Source organism: Trichomonas vaginalis, chromosome III (genome assembly GCF_026262505.1).
Source record: "Trichomonas vaginalis G3 chromosome III, whole genome shotgun sequence".
In the NCBI taxonomy this organism is placed as follows: domain Eukaryota; phylum Parabasalia; order Trichomonadida; family Trichomonadidae; genus Trichomonas; species Trichomonas vaginalis.
The window spans coordinates 7,340,312-7,357,879 of record NC_067205.1 but is presented as its reverse complement, the minus strand read 5'-3'; the positions used below and the strand labels follow the sequence as shown (position 1 = coordinate 7,357,879).

Below are 17,568 nucleotides of genomic sequence, written 5' to 3'. Positions count from 1 at the left end.
GATTCAATAGTTAAAGATTCAGCATATATAAAGTCATTTACTCTCAAAAAAACATATCCCACTTCATAAAATACTCTCACACTCCAATAAATCAGATATTTTTCCAAGAGATATTTACGAGGTGATGAGAATAAGAAAGATAAGTATTGACTGTCATCACATATTAGATTTGAAGCAAATGTCAATACATGCTTAATTTCAGAAATATTGATTCGAAAACTCATGACAAATTATTTCAAATTTTTTGAATATCAATTCAAAAAAAAAATAAATAAATAAAAAAAGTTTATTATGTAAATAAATTAGATTCTTTTTCCTGCTCTGATTGAGAGATAAGGTATCCCTCGTCCTGAGGAGCTTTTTTCCTCAAGAACTTCTTGTACAGAACAAATCCAATAATACCAAACAATGCAATTACAAAAATAACCGTCACAACCGTCACTCCATAGTTTCTTCCTGTTTTTGTTTTGTGGAAATCCACTGGGAACGGGAAGTTGTCAATCTTTGTCACGTCGCAGTGGCCGAACTTGCTGCATGCGTATTCCTTCGGGACAATGACTTTCTGAGTCAGATTCAAGTCACCCTTGAAGCAGCTCGTTCCACAGTAGTAGACATTCACTGCCTGAGGCGGAATGGCAGAGTCCTCGATGTCGATGGTGAAATCAGAGATCGCGATGTCGTAGATATTCTCGCAATCGTAAAAAGTCTGGTTTGACAGGTACGGCACCTTCGAAATCGAAAGGTTCACGTTCAGGAGGGAGCCGCAGTTCATGAAGGCCCTCTCGTAAATGTATGTACAGCGGTCATCGAGTGTCAGATTGACCAACGCGGTGTGTTTGAAGGCTTCGTAGCCGATCTTGAACTCTCCTTGTGGGAATGTTACGTTCTCGAGTTTGAAATCGTCCATAAACATGTTGTGCTCTATGAAATTAATTTTTGATTTTCCGTAATCGAAGCTTTGAAGGGTTAAAATCATCTCGAACGATCTCGCACCAACTTTGGTGAGTGTTTCTGGCAAAACAACATCTGTTAGTGAGGTTAAGCTGAAAGATTCTTCCAAAATTTCAACAGTATTAGTCAAAGTGATGGATTGGAGGTTTCCGCAGGAGTGGAATGCCCTCTTTCCGATGTACTGCGCGGTGATGTCGAAGCTGGCCAGTCCGGAGCTCTCAAAGGCCGATTCTCCGATAGATTTGATCGAAGTTGGCAGAAGAGCGGTTTCTAATTGAGAGCAGTTCAGAAATATTTTGTCAGGGAGAGAAGTGATGGATAGATGGGACAAATCGATCTGCTGGATCTGGGATCCGAAGAAACATCCCTCTCCGATAGATTTTATGTTTGGTATTTTTATTGTTTTGAGGGAGGAAAGAGCAAAAACTTCATTTCCAATCTTCTCGATCTTTGTTCCAAGATCTATATCGGATATGTTGCTGCATCCGTAGAAAACTCTGTCGTTTAGGTACTTCATCGCTGTATTATTCAGAGAAATGTGGGAAATCTTCGAATAAATAAAGCAAGAATCACCGATATAGTACAGAGTTGGCGGAGGATGTATTCCGACTAAGGCTGAGTTTGCAAATGCGCCGACGCCGATCTTTTCAAGTTTTGGAGGGAGAAAAATCGTTGTAATGAGGGACCGCTGGAAGCATCCGTCAGGAATCTCTGTGACCTGAGTGTTCTGAAGGTTGGCAGCAATAAGCTTTTTGCACAACGAAAAACATAAATTTCCGATTGTTTTTAATGACGAAGGGAGTTCGACTTTGACAAGACCTGCGTTGTGGAAACACTCATCACCAAGCTTTGTAAGTTGATTTCCGAATTTTACAGTGGTTAATTTGAGACAACTAAAGAAACAGTTCGCTGGAAGCTCTGTAAGGGCTGAATTTTCAAAGGAGATTTCTGTGACTTTTGAATTAGCAAATGCATGATCTCCAATTGTAGTGAGTTTTGGTGGAAAATTGATTTTGTCAACGGTGAAGAAAATAAAAGCATTTTCTTTAATTGTTGTAAGGGATTGTGGTAATGTGAACTCATTTTCGCAATCTGCTTGCTTGAATGTTTCTTTTTCGATAGTTTCAACTGATGATTTGCTCAAATCGAAATTATTTCTGAAATCTGCCAATGCAAAGGCTGATTCACCAATTTTTTTCAAACTTTCTGTAACTGTTATGTCAGCTTTTGTTTTATAGAAAGCAAATGATTCAATTTCGACGACTTTTGGTAAATTAATCGCTTGCAATGTCGTAGTTTCGGAAAATGCATACTGACAAATCTTTGTGACAGATTTTGGAATGACAATGCTCGTAAGTTTTACATCCGAAAAGGCATATTTACCAATTTCGATGATTTCGTATGAAACACCATCAGAATCAAGTTTATCAGGAATGTTAAGAGGTCCAGCGTAGTCTTTGGCAATACACGGAGTGTTATCAATTGTACTCCCAAGACCTGCTTTTCCATCGGAGATTTTGTACCCAAGAGCAGGGGTATTGCTAATATTAAAAGTAATAGAAGCAGACAGGCCAAATTTAACTAAATATACTATAAAAAAACATATCATTTTTATATATTTTTTTTCTATCGTCGAAAATTTTACATAAAAAAATTTTAGATCAGATTTTGAATAACTAGAGAGAACACATTTCAAAAACAAATAATATCACTAAATTAATAAAATTGAATTTCAATTCCCAGACTGTACTTATTTCTACACATCAATGAGTTATAAAACAAGAGGCTCAAATCAGATCATAATTGTTTCAAGGCAAAATAAACTCATTTTTCTAAATTTCTTTACATAAAATCCACATTATAGTAAAAGCAGCTCTAGGGAGTGCATTGATGCCATTTTGCATAAAATTTGAATTCTTCATGAGTTCTTTTTCAAGTTATCAACGAATGTTGACTGGTAAAATAAAAGTATACTTCAAAACAACATATTTTACAATACAATAATATAAATTTTCATCAATTCCATAAATTTTGATCTAAAGCTCAGGAATTACTTCAATTTTATCATGTTCATCAACATCATTTTTGCTGCCATTGTCAGCTTCTTTCATCAGCATATAGAGATTTTTCACAGGGAAAAACAAAACCAAAATACAAATTGCTCCTCCAAAAACAAAAGATAAAGGATAAGCCCACTCGATCCTAGGCGCACTGTGCCTATCTGTAAGATACATAATCGTTAAGAATAAAACCAAAAGCACCATTTGAGTGACCAAAGACAAACCAGTGGCAAGCATGCCTTTCTGAAGCGATTGCAGCATAACTTGTGCATTATTTCGGATCCAGGCAACGAAAAATCCGCAACAACCGTTAAATAACATTGTTGAGGCGTAATAAAGCTCTGTTGGATCTGAAACGAACAACCTTGATATGTAAACAGGTATTGAGACTATTAATAATGAGCAGAAAGTACCTCACGCGCAATTAATCCAACACAAGTGGATTGTCAAACGAATCCAGCGCTTGTAGTTCTTCGCTGCGTATGCATATGATGCACATGGCAGGTATCCTGCATTTATTGCTATGATTACACTGATCACGATCATCGCAATTCTGAAAGTAACTGTATTTCCACTTAGAACGCATGTATACTCGAAGTCACTTTGCGCTGATCTCCCTATGAACCATTGAATCAGAATTCCAGGGATTGACATTGAAAGATTTGCAATCAAAGCGGAAAACCTAACTCTCATCGCTGGAAATGTATGCGGGGAAAACTTTTTGAAGAATTGGTTGAACTTCGTTTTGATCGAGAACTTCCCTGCAAAGTATAAAGCAAATAAAGTGATTGCAGGGAGGCTATCTGACAAAATCGTAGCGATTGCAGCTCCTGCGACAGAAAGATTGGTGAAGTATAGTAAGATAGGGTCAAATAAAAGCATGTTAAGTAAACACGAACAAACATTTGCCAATCCGAAAAGTAATGTTCTTCCTTCTCCTTGTAGGAAGCCTCTAATTGCATAAAAGGTTCCGGTTGATATCTGGCAACCTAATGTAACAGCAATAAAGTTGAATCCTAGGTCTGCAATCTCTTTGGAGGCGCCAAACCACATTGCTGCATGTTTCACCCATGGAAGAATCGCACATGGGATACAGACAGCAAAAATGAGTTCTACTCTTAGTAAATCACAGATGACTTGTGATGTTTCTTCACCTTTCCCAGCGCCGAATAAAGCAGAAATTTTTGACGAACCGGAAACACTTAAGAAAAACGCGAATGCTCTGCCAATATTATCAAATGGAGTGTATGTACTGACAGCTGCTAGTCCTTTTGTTCCAATTGCCTTTGATACCCAAATGGAATCTACGAAACCGAAAAGAGCACTAGACACTTGCGACAATATTGGACCGAAAGATAGGACTACGATAGTTCATAATGGCGGCCTGCCACCAAGTCTATAGTGCTCATCCGCAGACTGCTGTGCTTTTGGAATCATGTTTTTGAAATTGTAAACTATTCAATCAACAGAAATCAAATTTTCTTTTAAAATTAAAATCACAATACAATTATACTATCAATTAAATTTTATCCATCGAATTTTTTGAATTGACATTCGATTTTGAATGAGCCGACACTTTTTAGATGTTTAAAATTCTGTCATGTTTCAATTTTTAGTTTGAAATTATCTTTCTATGAAAAAGCTTTATTACATATTACTAATAGTACTTTTATAACTCCTGTTATAAGCTTACATGCATTGAATGCTTTCGATCTATATCAAAGTGATTTTGTTTTTCAAATTTCAAAAAACTTTCATACGAAGCTCTAATGCTAATCGAAATAGTTACATTGATGTATAGGTGCTTTAGATAGTTCCAAAAACATAATCTGATCGTAATTTCGAAAAAAAAACACTTTGATAATTTGAACACTTATTTTTTTTCTCAACCGAGAAATTCCATTTATACTTACACATTGCGCTTCCAGATAATGACTGCAGCTCATAATTTAGGCTCGAAATTCAGTTTGGCATGGATTTATCTTTAAAAAATTCTCCAAATTAAGTTATTCATTTTTTCGAATTACTTAAATGAAACATTTTAAATAACTTTGATACAATATATTTATTTGCACAATATCCAGAACTATTTATCCAACAAAACACGTTATAATTTTAGTTTTTATGTAGCAGCGTCAGTATCCAAACTCATTTCCAAAGGTGTTCTGATAGCTGTGTACCTTTGGCTGCCCTTTCCATTTACTTCCTTATATAGTTTTCCAATCGGGAAAATCAAAGCTACAATACAAATTACTCCTCCAATTAAAAATGACAAAGGATATGCGAATTCTATTCTCGGCGCATTATGCTTGTTAGTTAAGGACAAGCCAACAGAACAAGCAACTAATGAAATCATTTGAGTGAACAACGACAGAATTGATGCAAATGGACCTTTCTGCATTGATTGCAGTATAGATTGGGAGTTATTTCGGAGCCATCCAATAAAAAATCCGCAGCAACCGTTAAACAACATTGTTGAAGCGTAATAAAGCTCTGTTTTGTCCTTAACGAACATCATACTTATATGTACAGGGATTGTTACGATTATTGTTGCACATAATGATCCCCAGGCAAAGTTAAGCCAACATTGGTGAATTGTCAGGCGAAGCCATCTCTTGTAGTTCTTAGATGCGTATGCGTATGACGCGCATGGCAGGTATCCAGCGTTTAGTGCTATTGTTACAGCTACAATTATTAGGGCGACTCGGTACGAAACAGTATTTCCGCTGATGACGCAGTTGTACTCGAACACGCTTTGTGCAGAGCTTCCTATGAACCTCTGTATCATGATACCTGGAATGGACATCGACAAATACGCGATCAAAGCGGATAATCCGACTCTCAAAGCTGGAAAAGTATGTGGCGAGAACTTTTTGAAGAACTGGCTGAATTTTGGTTTGACTGAGAACCTTCCTGTAAAGTACATAATGAACAAAACAATCGCTGGAAGTCCATCCGCCATGATTGTCGCAATTGCAGATCCAGCAACCGACAAATTGGTGTAGTAAAGTAAAAGTGGATTTAACAGCAACATATTGAGCAAGCATGATATGACATTTGCTATTCCAAAAGCAATTGATCTTCCTTCTCCCTGGAGAAAGCCTCCAATTGCGTAAAATGTTCCAGTTGTTATTTGGAAACCTAAAGTGACTGATATGAAGTGGAATTCCAAGTCAACAACATCTTTGGACGCTCCAAACCATGCTGCCGCTTTTTTGACCCATGGAAGCATTGAGCATGGGATGAAAACTGCGAGAATAAGCTCTACTCTGAGTATATCGCATATCACTTGTGATGTTTCTTCGCCTTTTCCTTCGCCTAATAAAGCGGAAATCTTGGATGCACCGGAAACTGTGAGGAAGAAAGCGAATGCTCTTCCAATGTAGTCAAATGGACTGTATGTACTCACAGCAGCAAGAGCTTTAGTTCCAAGAGCTTTGGATACCCACATAGAATCAACAATTCCGAAAAGTGCACTCGAAACTTGTGACATAATTGCACCAAACGCCAAAACAAGTATTGTAGTTAATGGTGGCCGACCACCTAGTCTATAATGCTCGTCTGACTTATTCTCGGTTTTCGAAATCATGAATTTTGAATTTGTAAACTTTTCAATCAAGTAAATTCTTGCTTATTTTTAATGTTGCTCCAACTGTAATAGTTTGATCTTTAAATTATAATAATAATTATTTTTTAATTTGAATAAATTATAAATTTGAGAAGAATTTGACGCCTGACTGTCAATTTTCCTTTTTTGACAATATGTTATTTTTCCCATTCAAATGAGCATTTTTAACCTAAACAACATTTTAATTTATTATTAATAACAGCAAAAGCATATACTCACTAAACCTATTCTTCTTTAATCGCAATTCATTTATAGAAAAAAAAACTTTTTTATTTCCATTCCTTATTTTAATTATTTGTGGTGGTTGATTCATAAATCAGATATTTCCATTCAATTCATATTCTTTATCGTAGAGTGGCTTTGAATGATGATTTTTTTTAAATACATTTTATTTAGTATGAAGAAAAATACCAGAAATAATATATCGATACTTCAAATTATGGCATTTGACAAATTTACAACGATTTTCAATATAACTTCAATTTTTGAATCATTCAGAAAACAACAATTAATCCAAATAGAGTATATATATAATATTTTTACAATTCTGCATTATTTAAGTTTGAGAACTTCAGAAAAGATTGAAAAATTGAGATAATTCAGATTCATTCTCTCTTTAAGTTGTTGTACTTATGGTTAATAAATTCATTTGATTTAGAAAATTTATTAACGAATAATTCATACTTTATAAAGCCCAGAAACCCCACTATTTATTGATGAAAAAAATTTTTTGAATATTTTTGTTACAAATAAATACCTTGACGTATATATGCAAGAACACATTTGGTTATAATGCGAGTTTCCACAAGAACTTTTCGTTTTTTTCAAAATTATAATATTCTTATTTTTTATGGCTTATCTATTTTTACATTTAAATCACTGGTCATATATTTTTCTTTTATGCTATTCATTAGAAATTTGATTTTTTTTTTTGAAAAAAGTATCAAATTTAGATAAATGGACTTAATAGCTTAAAAAGTTCATGTTAAAATCCTTTTAGTAATTATTTTGTTAAAATTATATTTTTTGTATTTCTAATGCTTATGAGCCTTCTTGTAAGCCTTCTCAGCTTCTTTTTCGGCCTTCTTCTGTTCTTTCTTGAACTCCTTTTCAGCCTTCTTTTGTTCCTTTTCTAACTTCTTTTGATCCTTGTGTGTCAAACCCTGAGCAGGATACTGACCTGGTGGATACTGTCCCTGTGGTGGATATTGGCCTGGTGGATACTGACCTTGTGGAGGATATTGTCCCTGAGGTGGGTATTGACCTGGAACAGGCTGCTGTGGTGGATATTGGCCTGGAGGATATTGTCCTTGTGGAGGAAGTTGGCCTGGATATGGCATTTGTTGTGGATATTGTTGTGGATACTGTCCTTGTGGTGGCATTCCTTGTGGTGGGTATGCAACACCTTGTGGTGGCGACATTGTTGTCTGCAATGGCTGGAAGGCAGGATATCCTGTTGGAGCTACTTGAAGCTTTAAGTGGACTTCGCCAACGTGCTTGCCGGATTTGACTGGTGTAAGAGGATACTAATTTTCAACAATTTGGCCGATGACTAAGCTGTTTGAATTAATTTGAACACTGCCGAATGGGTCGTTGGCACCAACTTCATCATAGTCAATGAACTTGAGGAAGATTGGTGTACCTGGATTTGGAAGATCAAAATGGAATTCTTCTTCCCATTTAGGGTTGTAAGTGTTTTTGATAACTTTGGTCTTCTTAACTGGGAGAGAGCCAACACTGATCTGAACAAATGGATCGCATTTGCCAAATGTATCTTCCTTTGGCATGTCTCTTGCCTCAATGACTCTAAGGTGAAGCTGCATTTCGAAAAAATGAGTTTTTTTTATATCTTAAATTCAACAAACAAATTAATAATAACAAAATAACCGTATAGCTATTATTTTTATCATAAAATTCCCTCATTTTTTTATTTGAATTTTTTTATTGCTTTTATCTCACTTCACCGTGAGTGTCAGAAATTTTAACGATACCAAAACCATAATAAAAAATCGTTGTTGATCTCATTTTCATTATTTACCACAATTGAGAACTTTTATTAGTTGAAAAGATGCATATTCCCAATAATTGACTATTATTTTCGATAGAATTGGATCATCAATATACAATAGAGATCTCGAACCCTAAATTCTCCATAATGCCACAATAACATACTAGACAAGCATATTAGTTTCATGTCGTTTCATTTCCTACGTTACAGTTTTTTCCTTTCATAATCTGACCTTATTATTCCGGCATTTCAGATGTTAATTTAGCGTAAGCAATTTAAATCATGATTATCATTCGTAGCTCGATTTAACAATCTGCAAAAATTTCGATTTTTTTAAATTTAGCTAAATTTAGCTTATAAAGTAAAAAATTGATACTAAATATCTCAAACTTATTAACATGGATATTCTAATAATAGACGCTAATTGTTTAAAGCTTAATTCCTAAAACATTCTTAACTAACTTCTTGGCCGCTTTCTCTGCCTTCTTTTGGTCCTTCTTGTGCTCTTTTTCAGCTTTCTTTTGAGCTTTCTTCTGATCGTGATAGCTCATTCCTTGCGGTGGATACTGACCTGGTGGATATTGGCCTGGCTGAGGCTGTGGTGGATACTGACCTGGTGGATACTGTCCTTGTGGAGGATACTGTCCTTGTGGAGGATATTGACCTGGTGGATACTGTCCTTGTGGTGGGTACTGACCTTGAGGAGGATATTGACCTGGTGGATACTGTCCTTGTGGTGGGTACTGACCTTGAGGAGGATATTGACCTGGTGGATACTGTCCTTGTGGTGGGTATTGTCCTTGAGGAGGATATTGACCTGGTGGATACTGTCCTTGTGGTGGGTATTGTCCTTGAGGAGGATATTGGCCTGGTGGAGGCATTTGCTGTGGATATTGACCTGGTGGTGGCATTCCTTGTGGTGGGTATGCAACACCTTGTGGTGGTGGCATAGCCTGGAATGGATGGAAGGCAGGATGACCTGTTGGAGCTACTTGAAGTTTCAAGTGAACTTCGCCTACCCTCTTACCGGACTTTACAGGTGTAAGTGGATACCAGTTATCTACAACTTGGCCAACCATTATACTATTTGTGTTGAGTTGGACAGATCCGAAAGGATCATTTGAACCGACTTCATCATAGTCAATGAACTTGAGGAAGATTGGTGTACCTGGATTTGGAAGATCAAAATGGAATTCTTCTTCCCATTTAGGGTTGTAAGTGTTTTTGATAACTTTGGTCTTCTTAACTGGGAGAGAGCCAACACTGATCTGAACAAATGGATCGCATTTGCCAAATGTATCTTCCTTTGGCATGTCTCTTGCCTCAATGACTCTAAGGTGAAGCTGCATTTCGAAAAAATGAGTTTGAGTAATTTTTTTATAAATTCAATAAATTTCTCAATCGGAAAAACAACTTGGAATAAGGTTTTTAGTATTATTAAAAGAAAATTTCGAATTTTGTTTTCTGAAGTAAAATCATTTCACCTCATTTGTTTCAGCAAATATCAATTGAGCGCCGCTTCTAAACAATTCGTGGAAATTTGACAAAAGTTAATATAAAACAACGTTGCAACCCTTCAATCTATTGCAATAAAAGTGACAAAATTTTGACGATAAATTATCAAGAGGTTACACACATTTTAGCGGTTTCGTCTACTTATTTTTATATCAATTTGAACTCATTTACATTCTAACAATTGATGTTTATAAATTACAACTTTTCATCACATTTCGAATAATTCACCGAGTATCCATTAAATTACTTGATTGTTTATTTTATATTTCATATGGTTTTATGATAGATAAGCATTATATTCCCACTCATTATATTCGTAAATTTTGAGGTTTATCCTTCGCTTTTAAGATCATTGAATTTGATTTTTATATAAAATAGTTATATATTAGAAAATAATATGAGTTTATGTGATATTATTTTTCAGAAGATTTCATTCTATATGCCTATGAAAAGTACTCTCAAAACTAACTTTTTCCTAATTATAATTAAATCTAGAATATTGTATTATGCTTAGTATTATTTCATTTTTCTCATTCAATTTAGAATTTACAAATGTCAAAAAATTGAGAGCTGTCACTTTTGATGAATTTCTGTTTATTACATAATCGCATAAAAAATGCTGAAACAATGAAAAGAAAAAAATAGTTGCCCAATAGAAAAAGTCGAACCCATACCCCTACCCATTGAGTTATCCTCACTTTCAAGTTTCGATCGAAAAAAAGGTATTTAATCACGTAACTCGCACCGTTTAGTCGTATTTCGAAGTTCTATATAGTATTAAAGATTAAGTTACATTATGTACAAAATAACTTTTTATTGTTATTTGATTTTGATAGCATTATTAGCTGAATATGAAAAATCTCGTAGAAATAATCATTTCATTCAGACATAAGTATTGGATTGTTTCCCAACAAGCATAATAACACACGTTTCATATTATAATTTATTTCATTTCTGTACAAAATTTAGATAACGATATCAAATAAAAAAAACTGTGGCCTTTTTTTACTTCAAACTATCATGAAGTGTAACTAAATTGGGTGAGTATTCTTGCTATCAGTATGACATGAAAAAGTGAACGACAAAAATTGAAGATATTGTAGTTAACTCGGATTTTTTTAATTGCAAACACATCTATAATTTGTTTAAATATCATTTATTATATCAAAATCGAAAAATTCGTTTTTGGAAATCTTTGAATTTATGAGAAGTTCTACAAAGACACTTACAAATATAGCGTTTGCAATAAAAAGGCTCTTTAATCTTCTTCATCCTTGCTCAGAAACTTCTACTGGTTACCTTACGGGTAACCTGTAAAGCTGCTTCCAAGGCATCGGGAAAATAACGTATTTTCGTGAGACTACCTTTAAATTTACATGAATATTTTTTTAGAAACAAAACAAAAACAAAATTTATAACTTTTTCTCAGAAGAACACCTTCCAAGGCGTCTTGCAAATGGAATTCGAGACATTCGAACAGGCGAACCAGATGAAATTTCTTTGATGATTGGAACTGATAAGATGGCACTTCTATATTCGGTTCTTTCTGATCTCGGAATGCTTAATTTGAAAGTTGAACATTGAGGTTTAGAAGAATCTAAAGCTGAAAAATATCTCATTTGTAAAATGATTTCAATATCAGGCCTAAGTTCTGGATTAACTTCAAGGCAGTTAGATATGATATCTCTTAAATCTTCATCCATGACAGAGTTGATAGGGAAAATTCCTGCATTTATTAGTTTTTGAAATTGGACAACACTCCTTGCAAAGAAAGGGAATGTCCCTGTTGCAGCTTGGAATAGAGAAACACCTAAACTCTAAATATCTGCTTTCAACGGGTCATATTCTTTCTTTCCAAACTGTTCAGGAGCCATAAAGAGCATTGATGTCCTTACAAAATCAGAATTTCCTGTTTCGATGCTATCAATCAATGATAAATTGCTTCTTACATCAGAATATGCAATAAACTTTTCGTGACAATTTTTGATTGCATTTGCTGCATCAAAGCATATTTTTCTTAACTGTTCATTGCTTAATGAACAAGAATTTCTCCTTCTTCTGAAAATTTCCTTAGGAATGAATTCATTTAGCATGTAGACATTGTTTTTCTGCTTGAAGTATGAATAGAGCTGGATTGGCTGATCCTCTTTAATCTCTTCGATATAATCATAATCTTGTTCATTAAAGTATATGTTTTTGATTTTCTTTAATATGAGATTTGTTTGTGCCTTTTGGGAATAAACAACATAAGTTGCAGAGTATTTGGACTCTTCTATTATGCTACTAAAATAGATACTGTGGCTTTCCAGGAACTTAAGATCAGAACATTTCATTGTTTGGTTATTTTTTTGCAAAAATGAATCTCAAAAAAGTATCCTTTTTATCAATTATATGAATTGAATGGTATTCAATTTTGATCGTATGTTTTGGATATGCTAATTTATCCTAGTTTAACTAAATTTATATATGAGATAAAATTTAAAATCAAAGGAAATTGAATAAATAACTATTTGAGAAATATAATTATAAATAAACTATTGGATGATTTTAAATATTTGAATAATTTGCGTACCAGCTTTATTCTACTGTAAACATTCTGGGACTTTTGAGACTTTCAGTAGCGGTTTATTTTTATAGAATTGAATGGGGAAGCATCAATTCTGATAATTATTTATTTTCGAAATAAAATCTGCTGGAACATTTCCCATCATAATTTTATATAAATTTCCTACCGAAGTAAAATGTCTTTTGAGAGAGATAGGATCAATACAGTCATTTACCGACCAATTTTACAATCTTTTTTGGGATTGCAGTCATTATCAATCCAATTTATAATGATAAAAAGTTTTCATCCAACGTTGGAAATTACGGGCATTTAGAGAAGTGGTTCCACGCTGGATTTTTGGTGACAATCAATGGGGCAAGCAGGGTATAATGAATACTAGTATGACTAACTGAAACCGTGATTGGATCGAGAATTAAGCAAAGTTGTATGGATATCATATTCTAATTTCGATGATATTATAATATTATTAGTGTTTAGAGTATAAAACATTCTCTACTATCAGTATCACAATGTGTTTGATCTATCTTTCACAATAATGCTTAATATTTGGAGAAATCGATTGATAATCTTTTAATATAAATATGATTTTTCGTATAAAAGATTATTCACATGTATTTTTAACACTATTATAATCAAATATATCACTAATTTGTCTTTAACGATAGTTCTACATAAAGATATAAAATATTAGTTGTTACAATCGGTAAAAAATATGAAATCTGTTTTTAAATTTTTAAGATAGCAAATGTAGATAAAAGCTTCAATGTTTCAAATAAATTAAGATATTGAGTTAGATAGCATTGAAATATGGTGCATATACCAGCTCATATCTCAATATAATTGATAAGATAATATTGATTGTTGACTACATATATGATATTATCTCTCTGATGAGGATATACATTTTCATTTATAACCAAAATCGGCATTATTGTTGATTTAATAAAGTAAATATTTGTATTATGTATATTTATGGCGTTAACAAACTAGTAAGTATACATTCCAGATAAAATAATATTTCATATAATAAAAGTGAATTTTAGAAATTTATATAAATATATATCAATGAATATTAAAAATAACTACTTTTAGCCGATTTAGAATCTCCGTAATATGTTTAGAAAATGAAAAATTGAAACTCTTTTTAAAAATTGCAAATTTTCCGCGAAATTAATTTGAATTGGAATACAAATATTTCAGAGTCTGCCACCGTGCTCGATCAGAATTATTTTTGCGTTTTTAAGGATGTCAATTCGGAAAATTGTTTTCATTTTAGGAGAATATAATTGTCCTTTTCGAAAATTTAAAAAGTGAGACGCGCAGGATTCGAACTTTTTTAAAAGTTGATTTAAATATATTCTAGTGTGGATTCTAAGGATAATATCATATTTAAAATAAGAATATACTAGTTTAGGTGGTATAATTTTTTTCGATAAATTTGAGAGCATGTACGTTTAGGGCATCAAAAGTGTCAATTCGCTCAGCGAAAGCTGAGCTAGCTTCGTTCTCGAAAGAATAGGGAAGGAGTGAAAGAGAGTGATACAGATGTTGACACATTCATATCATTTCAACAAATTTTGATCAAATTGAAATGCAATGAAATTCAATTCACTTCATATCCTTCAGTCAGTACATTGACATCCTTCTACATCACAATGATAACTCGTGCATCAATAGTTCTACAACTAACTCAGAAAAAACAAGATTTTTACTTCCAGCTTACAGCTTTTAAAAAGTTTCGATGATAAAAATCACTCTACTCTTGTTTATCGATATGTTGTGATAGTAGGTAAACGTATTCTTATCGATATTAATAAAAATATTTTTACGAAAATCTGAACCAATTACAGAGTTATTCATAAAGTTTATGATAACTGTAATTACTTCATCTTTGTTTTATATTTGAATAAACAATTTAATTTAATTTGCATAATTTTTTTTAGTTGAAAGACAGGAAACTTAGTTGAGTTTGTATTATTTTTATCGTTCAATTCATTGTATATGTGAGTGATCCAGATATTTAAGATATTTAGAAAAAATTTATTAATTTGATTAACAAATTTTAATCAAAATAGCAAAAATCTATTTGATAGCTGTAAGCAAAATAATAATTTCTATTTCAACCAAAATCACTTATTTTCATCTAAACGTATAAAATTGTCAATTTTATGAGAATAAATTTAAAATCTCATGAAATATAAAGGAGAGTAATATTTTTCAATTTTCTTTTTTTCTTTCTCTCAAATATTTTCTATTGGGAATTTTCTTGTTATCAAAAAATAATTTTAATATTTGTTTATTTCATTACATACAATAAAATTTTAAAAACTCTATTTCTTCACAAGAAAATTTTTTTCCTTCATATGAAGAAACATTTTGTTCTCCATTTGATACTGAGTCTAAATCTCGATTTTTGAATTTTCTTCTTTCCAAATTTCTTTTTTCCAAATTAGAAGTTTAATTCAAATTTTCAATAGTTTATATATTTTCTCAAACCGTCTTAAATTTTCTCACTTTTTAGGGATTTTCTCTCAAAATATACAAAAATAGTAATACCAATACATGTGTCTAATATACTTTAAAACCATCGTGATAAAATTCAAAAACGAAGAGTTCTTCTCTCCAAATTTTTTTCAAAATCAAAAAAATGAGATAAAAAAATACGTTTGGAAAATTCATTTTTAGCATTTTAGGAATTTTCTCACTTTTCTTCCAAATTGACATCCTTAGCGTTTTTTATAAAAAAGTTATTTAATGTCATACGTAGATCTCCAAAAAGTGAGAGTGTCAGAAAATTTTCTGACAAAATTTTCGAAAATTTGGCTTAAATAAAAAGAGGATTTAGAAACTTCAATATATGACAAATCTAAATTTCCATTTATTTTGAGCTAAAACTCAAAATTGAGAGTGGAATCCCTTCTGCATTTAGGCCAATCATTCAATTTATTACATTTAATAATCAAAAACATTCATATTATAAAATTCGAACACACTCAACCGAGGTATTTACAAACATAACAAAATAAATGCAAAAATGAATAACGATAAATTGAATAATACAAAGAATACTTGAGCGAATTATCATTACATAGCATGCATATGAATATTCTTCCAATTATTTGGTTTTAAAGAACGGATGGTTCAAAATTTCAATCATTGAAGGCCCTTTTGCTGGGTTCCATTGAAGACATTGCTTAATAAGGTCTAAAAGATTCGAGTTATCACATGATAATATTTCTTCAAGACTGTAACCATCTGATTTCGTTTTTGGATAAAGATTTGAATTGAAAAATTCGTCAATTCGTGTTGCATCATTCAAATCTTTTATATGAGGTCTTCCAATTGCAGAAAAATAAATTCCGATTTGCTCTTGCTCATTCTCTCCTTGAAATATTGCACTTCCAGTATAAAGTTCTGAAAGAAGGCATCCATAGCTCCAAACATCAATTTTATTATAATAATTGCATCCCAAAATTACTTCAGGAGCTCGATAATACCGGCTTTGAATACAAGAATGCAATATTTGATTTTCTTTGCATGTACATCCTAAATCAATCAGTTTAATGGATTCATGCTGCTCATCTGTCCATAAAATATTGTCTGGTTTGATATCACAATGAATATAATTTATAGAATGATAAAATTTCAAAGCTTCTGCTACTTGTTTGCCGATAATTTTAATTAAATTAACTTTAAGACCATTAATCCTGTTGTATTTCAGCATATACGCAAGATTTGTTCCCAGATATTCAAAGACAAAAACATGAAAACCTCTGAATTTAAAGTAATCGAAATATTTTGCAAATCTAGATGCTTCAGGTTCAGATGATCTTGAAATTGCTTCATTAACTTCCTTTTCATTTGTGATTTGATTTCTCATCGAAGGTCTATCTTTAACGAGTTTTACTGCAACTAAGCTGTGAATCTTGTGATCATAACAAAGAATTACAACACCAAATGCGCCACGCCCTAACTCCTTAATTTGCTGATACCGGAATTTGATATGATCGTTTTCTGTGAATTTGAAATATATTTTGTCATTTTGCTCGATATCTTGTTGACGTTCATAACTACGAAGATAATATATCTCTTGATAAATAAAAATTTCATTACGTTCTTTCACAGTCAACATATTCTGATAATCACGTAAAACCGTGTTTGGTGTCAATGGGGCATTCGGCAGCGCTTGATATTTTGCATTATTATGAAGCTTTAAACCGAGAAATCTTGGATTAACCGAGCTTTTAGATGATATAGGCGGCTTTGGATTGTTTACTATAGCAGATTTTCTCTTGGCGAGATTTATTCTATTTAATTTAGGAACAACTATGCCTGGATGAGAAGATATTTGAATCATTAGATAATTGACTGAGCTGAAAATATACGATTTTACAAAATTGCTATACATAATACGATGTATAATATTTTACTTAATTTTTGAAAATCAATTTTTTGATAACTCAGAAAATTTTGTCAATTGAAAAAATCTCAAGTCTCATCACACTTTTCAATGCTCGATTTTTAAAAACTGTTTAAAAATGGAGCTTATATTGAAATAGTGTAGAGACTAAAAATTACCACAGACTATTTCAGAGGATTGAGTTGCCACTCAATCCTCTGAAAAGTCTGAGGTAATTTGCAAAATTTCTTTTTTATATTGTAATCGTTGATAAATGACAAATATGAAACGAATTTTATTTCAAGGGTTAAGCCGATTATCTCAGTCAAATTTGAATTTCCCAAAAAAATTCTATTAAACTAGTGATACACTATGTTACTTTATCATAGGGTGTTTCAAAATTCAAAGTTTTAAGATTTTATATTGTCTTTGAGTCTCTCT

The 17,568-nt window shown here is 32.5% G+C and overlaps 10 protein-coding genes across 10 annotated transcripts, besides 1 other annotated feature; 1 reads left to right on the top strand and 9 right to left on the bottom strand.

Annotated features, from left to right (window-relative positions):
- Positions 1-289: 289 nt before the first annotated feature.
- TVAGG3_0658030 (surface antigen family) lies at positions 290-2,562 on the bottom strand (the record flags this gene model as incomplete). The annotated part of the gene is made up of 1 exon (XM_001309111.1): positions 290-2,560. One exon carries the CDS (start codon positions 2,558-2,560, stop codon positions 290-292), a length of 2,271 nt encoding a protein of 756 aa, XP_001309112.1.
- An 863-nt stretch (positions 2,563-3,425) lies between these two features.
- On the bottom strand, positions 3,426-3,893 carry TVAGG3_0658020 (multi antimicrobial extrusion (MatE) family; the record flags this gene model as incomplete). Its single annotated transcript, XM_001309112.1, has 1 exon — positions 3,426-3,893. The coding sequence occupies one exon, from the start codon at positions 3,891-3,893 to the stop codon at positions 3,426-3,428; it is 468 nt and encodes a 155-aa protein (XP_001309113.1).
- A 223-nt stretch (positions 3,894-4,116) lies between these two features.
- TVAGG3_0658010 (uncharacterized protein) lies at positions 4,117-4,413 on the top strand (the record flags this gene model as incomplete). Its single annotated transcript, XM_001309113.1, has 1 exon — positions 4,117-4,413. One exon carries the CDS (start codon positions 4,117-4,119, stop codon positions 4,411-4,413), a length of 297 nt encoding a protein of 98 aa, XP_001309114.1.
- A 716-nt stretch (positions 4,414-5,129) lies between these two features.
- Positions 5,130-6,624, bottom strand: TVAGG3_0658000 (multidrug resistance protein YPNP-related family; the record flags this gene model as incomplete). Its single annotated transcript, XM_001309114.1, has 1 exon — positions 5,134-6,600. One exon carries the CDS (start codon positions 6,598-6,600, stop codon positions 5,134-5,136), a length of 1,467 nt encoding a protein of 488 aa, XP_001309115.1.
- A 985-nt stretch (positions 6,625-7,609) lies between these two features.
- On the bottom strand, positions 7,610-8,060 carry TVAGG3_0657990 (uncharacterized protein; the record flags this gene model as incomplete). The annotated part of the gene is made up of 1 exon (XM_001309115.1): positions 7,674-8,060. The coding sequence occupies one exon, from the start codon at positions 8,058-8,060 to the stop codon at positions 7,674-7,676; it is 387 nt and encodes a 128-aa protein (XP_001309116.1).
- A 105-nt stretch (positions 8,061-8,165) lies between these two features.
- TVAGG3_0657980 (endoplasmic reticulum-plasma membrane tethering) lies at positions 8,166-8,462 on the bottom strand (the record flags this gene model as incomplete). Its single annotated transcript, XM_001309116.1, has 1 exon — positions 8,166-8,462. The coding sequence occupies one exon, from the start codon at positions 8,460-8,462 to the stop codon at positions 8,166-8,168; it is 297 nt and encodes a 98-aa protein (XP_001309117.1).
- A 613-nt stretch (positions 8,463-9,075) lies between these two features.
- TVAGG3_0657970 (intracellular sterol transport) lies at positions 9,076-9,996 on the bottom strand (the record flags this gene model as incomplete). Its single annotated transcript, XM_001309117.1, has 1 exon — positions 9,076-9,996. One exon carries the CDS (start codon positions 9,994-9,996, stop codon positions 9,076-9,078), a length of 921 nt encoding a protein of 306 aa, XP_001309118.1.
- A 729-nt stretch (positions 9,997-10,725) lies between these two features.
- Positions 10,726-10,762: a mobile genetic element.
- An 812-nt stretch (positions 10,763-11,574) lies between these two features.
- Positions 11,575-11,865, bottom strand: TVAGG3_0657950 (protein serine/threonine kinase protein; the record flags this gene model as incomplete). Its single annotated transcript, XM_001309118.1, has 1 exon — positions 11,575-11,865. One exon carries the CDS (start codon positions 11,863-11,865, stop codon positions 11,575-11,577), a length of 291 nt encoding a protein of 96 aa, XP_001309119.1.
- A 114-nt stretch (positions 11,866-11,979) lies between these two features.
- On the bottom strand, positions 11,980-12,495 carry TVAGG3_0657940 (protein serine/threonine kinase protein; the record flags this gene model as incomplete). The annotated part of the gene is made up of 1 exon (XM_001309119.1): positions 11,980-12,495. The coding sequence occupies one exon, from the start codon at positions 12,493-12,495 to the stop codon at positions 11,980-11,982; it is 516 nt and encodes a 171-aa protein (XP_001309120.1).
- A 3,191-nt stretch (positions 12,496-15,686) lies between these two features.
- TVAGG3_0657930 (protein kinase protein) lies at positions 15,687-17,085 on the bottom strand (the record flags this gene model as incomplete). The annotated part of the gene is made up of 1 exon (XM_001309120.1): positions 15,844-17,085. One exon carries the CDS (start codon positions 17,083-17,085, stop codon positions 15,844-15,846), a length of 1,242 nt encoding a protein of 413 aa, XP_001309121.1.
- Positions 17,086-17,568: the final 483 nt, after the last annotated feature.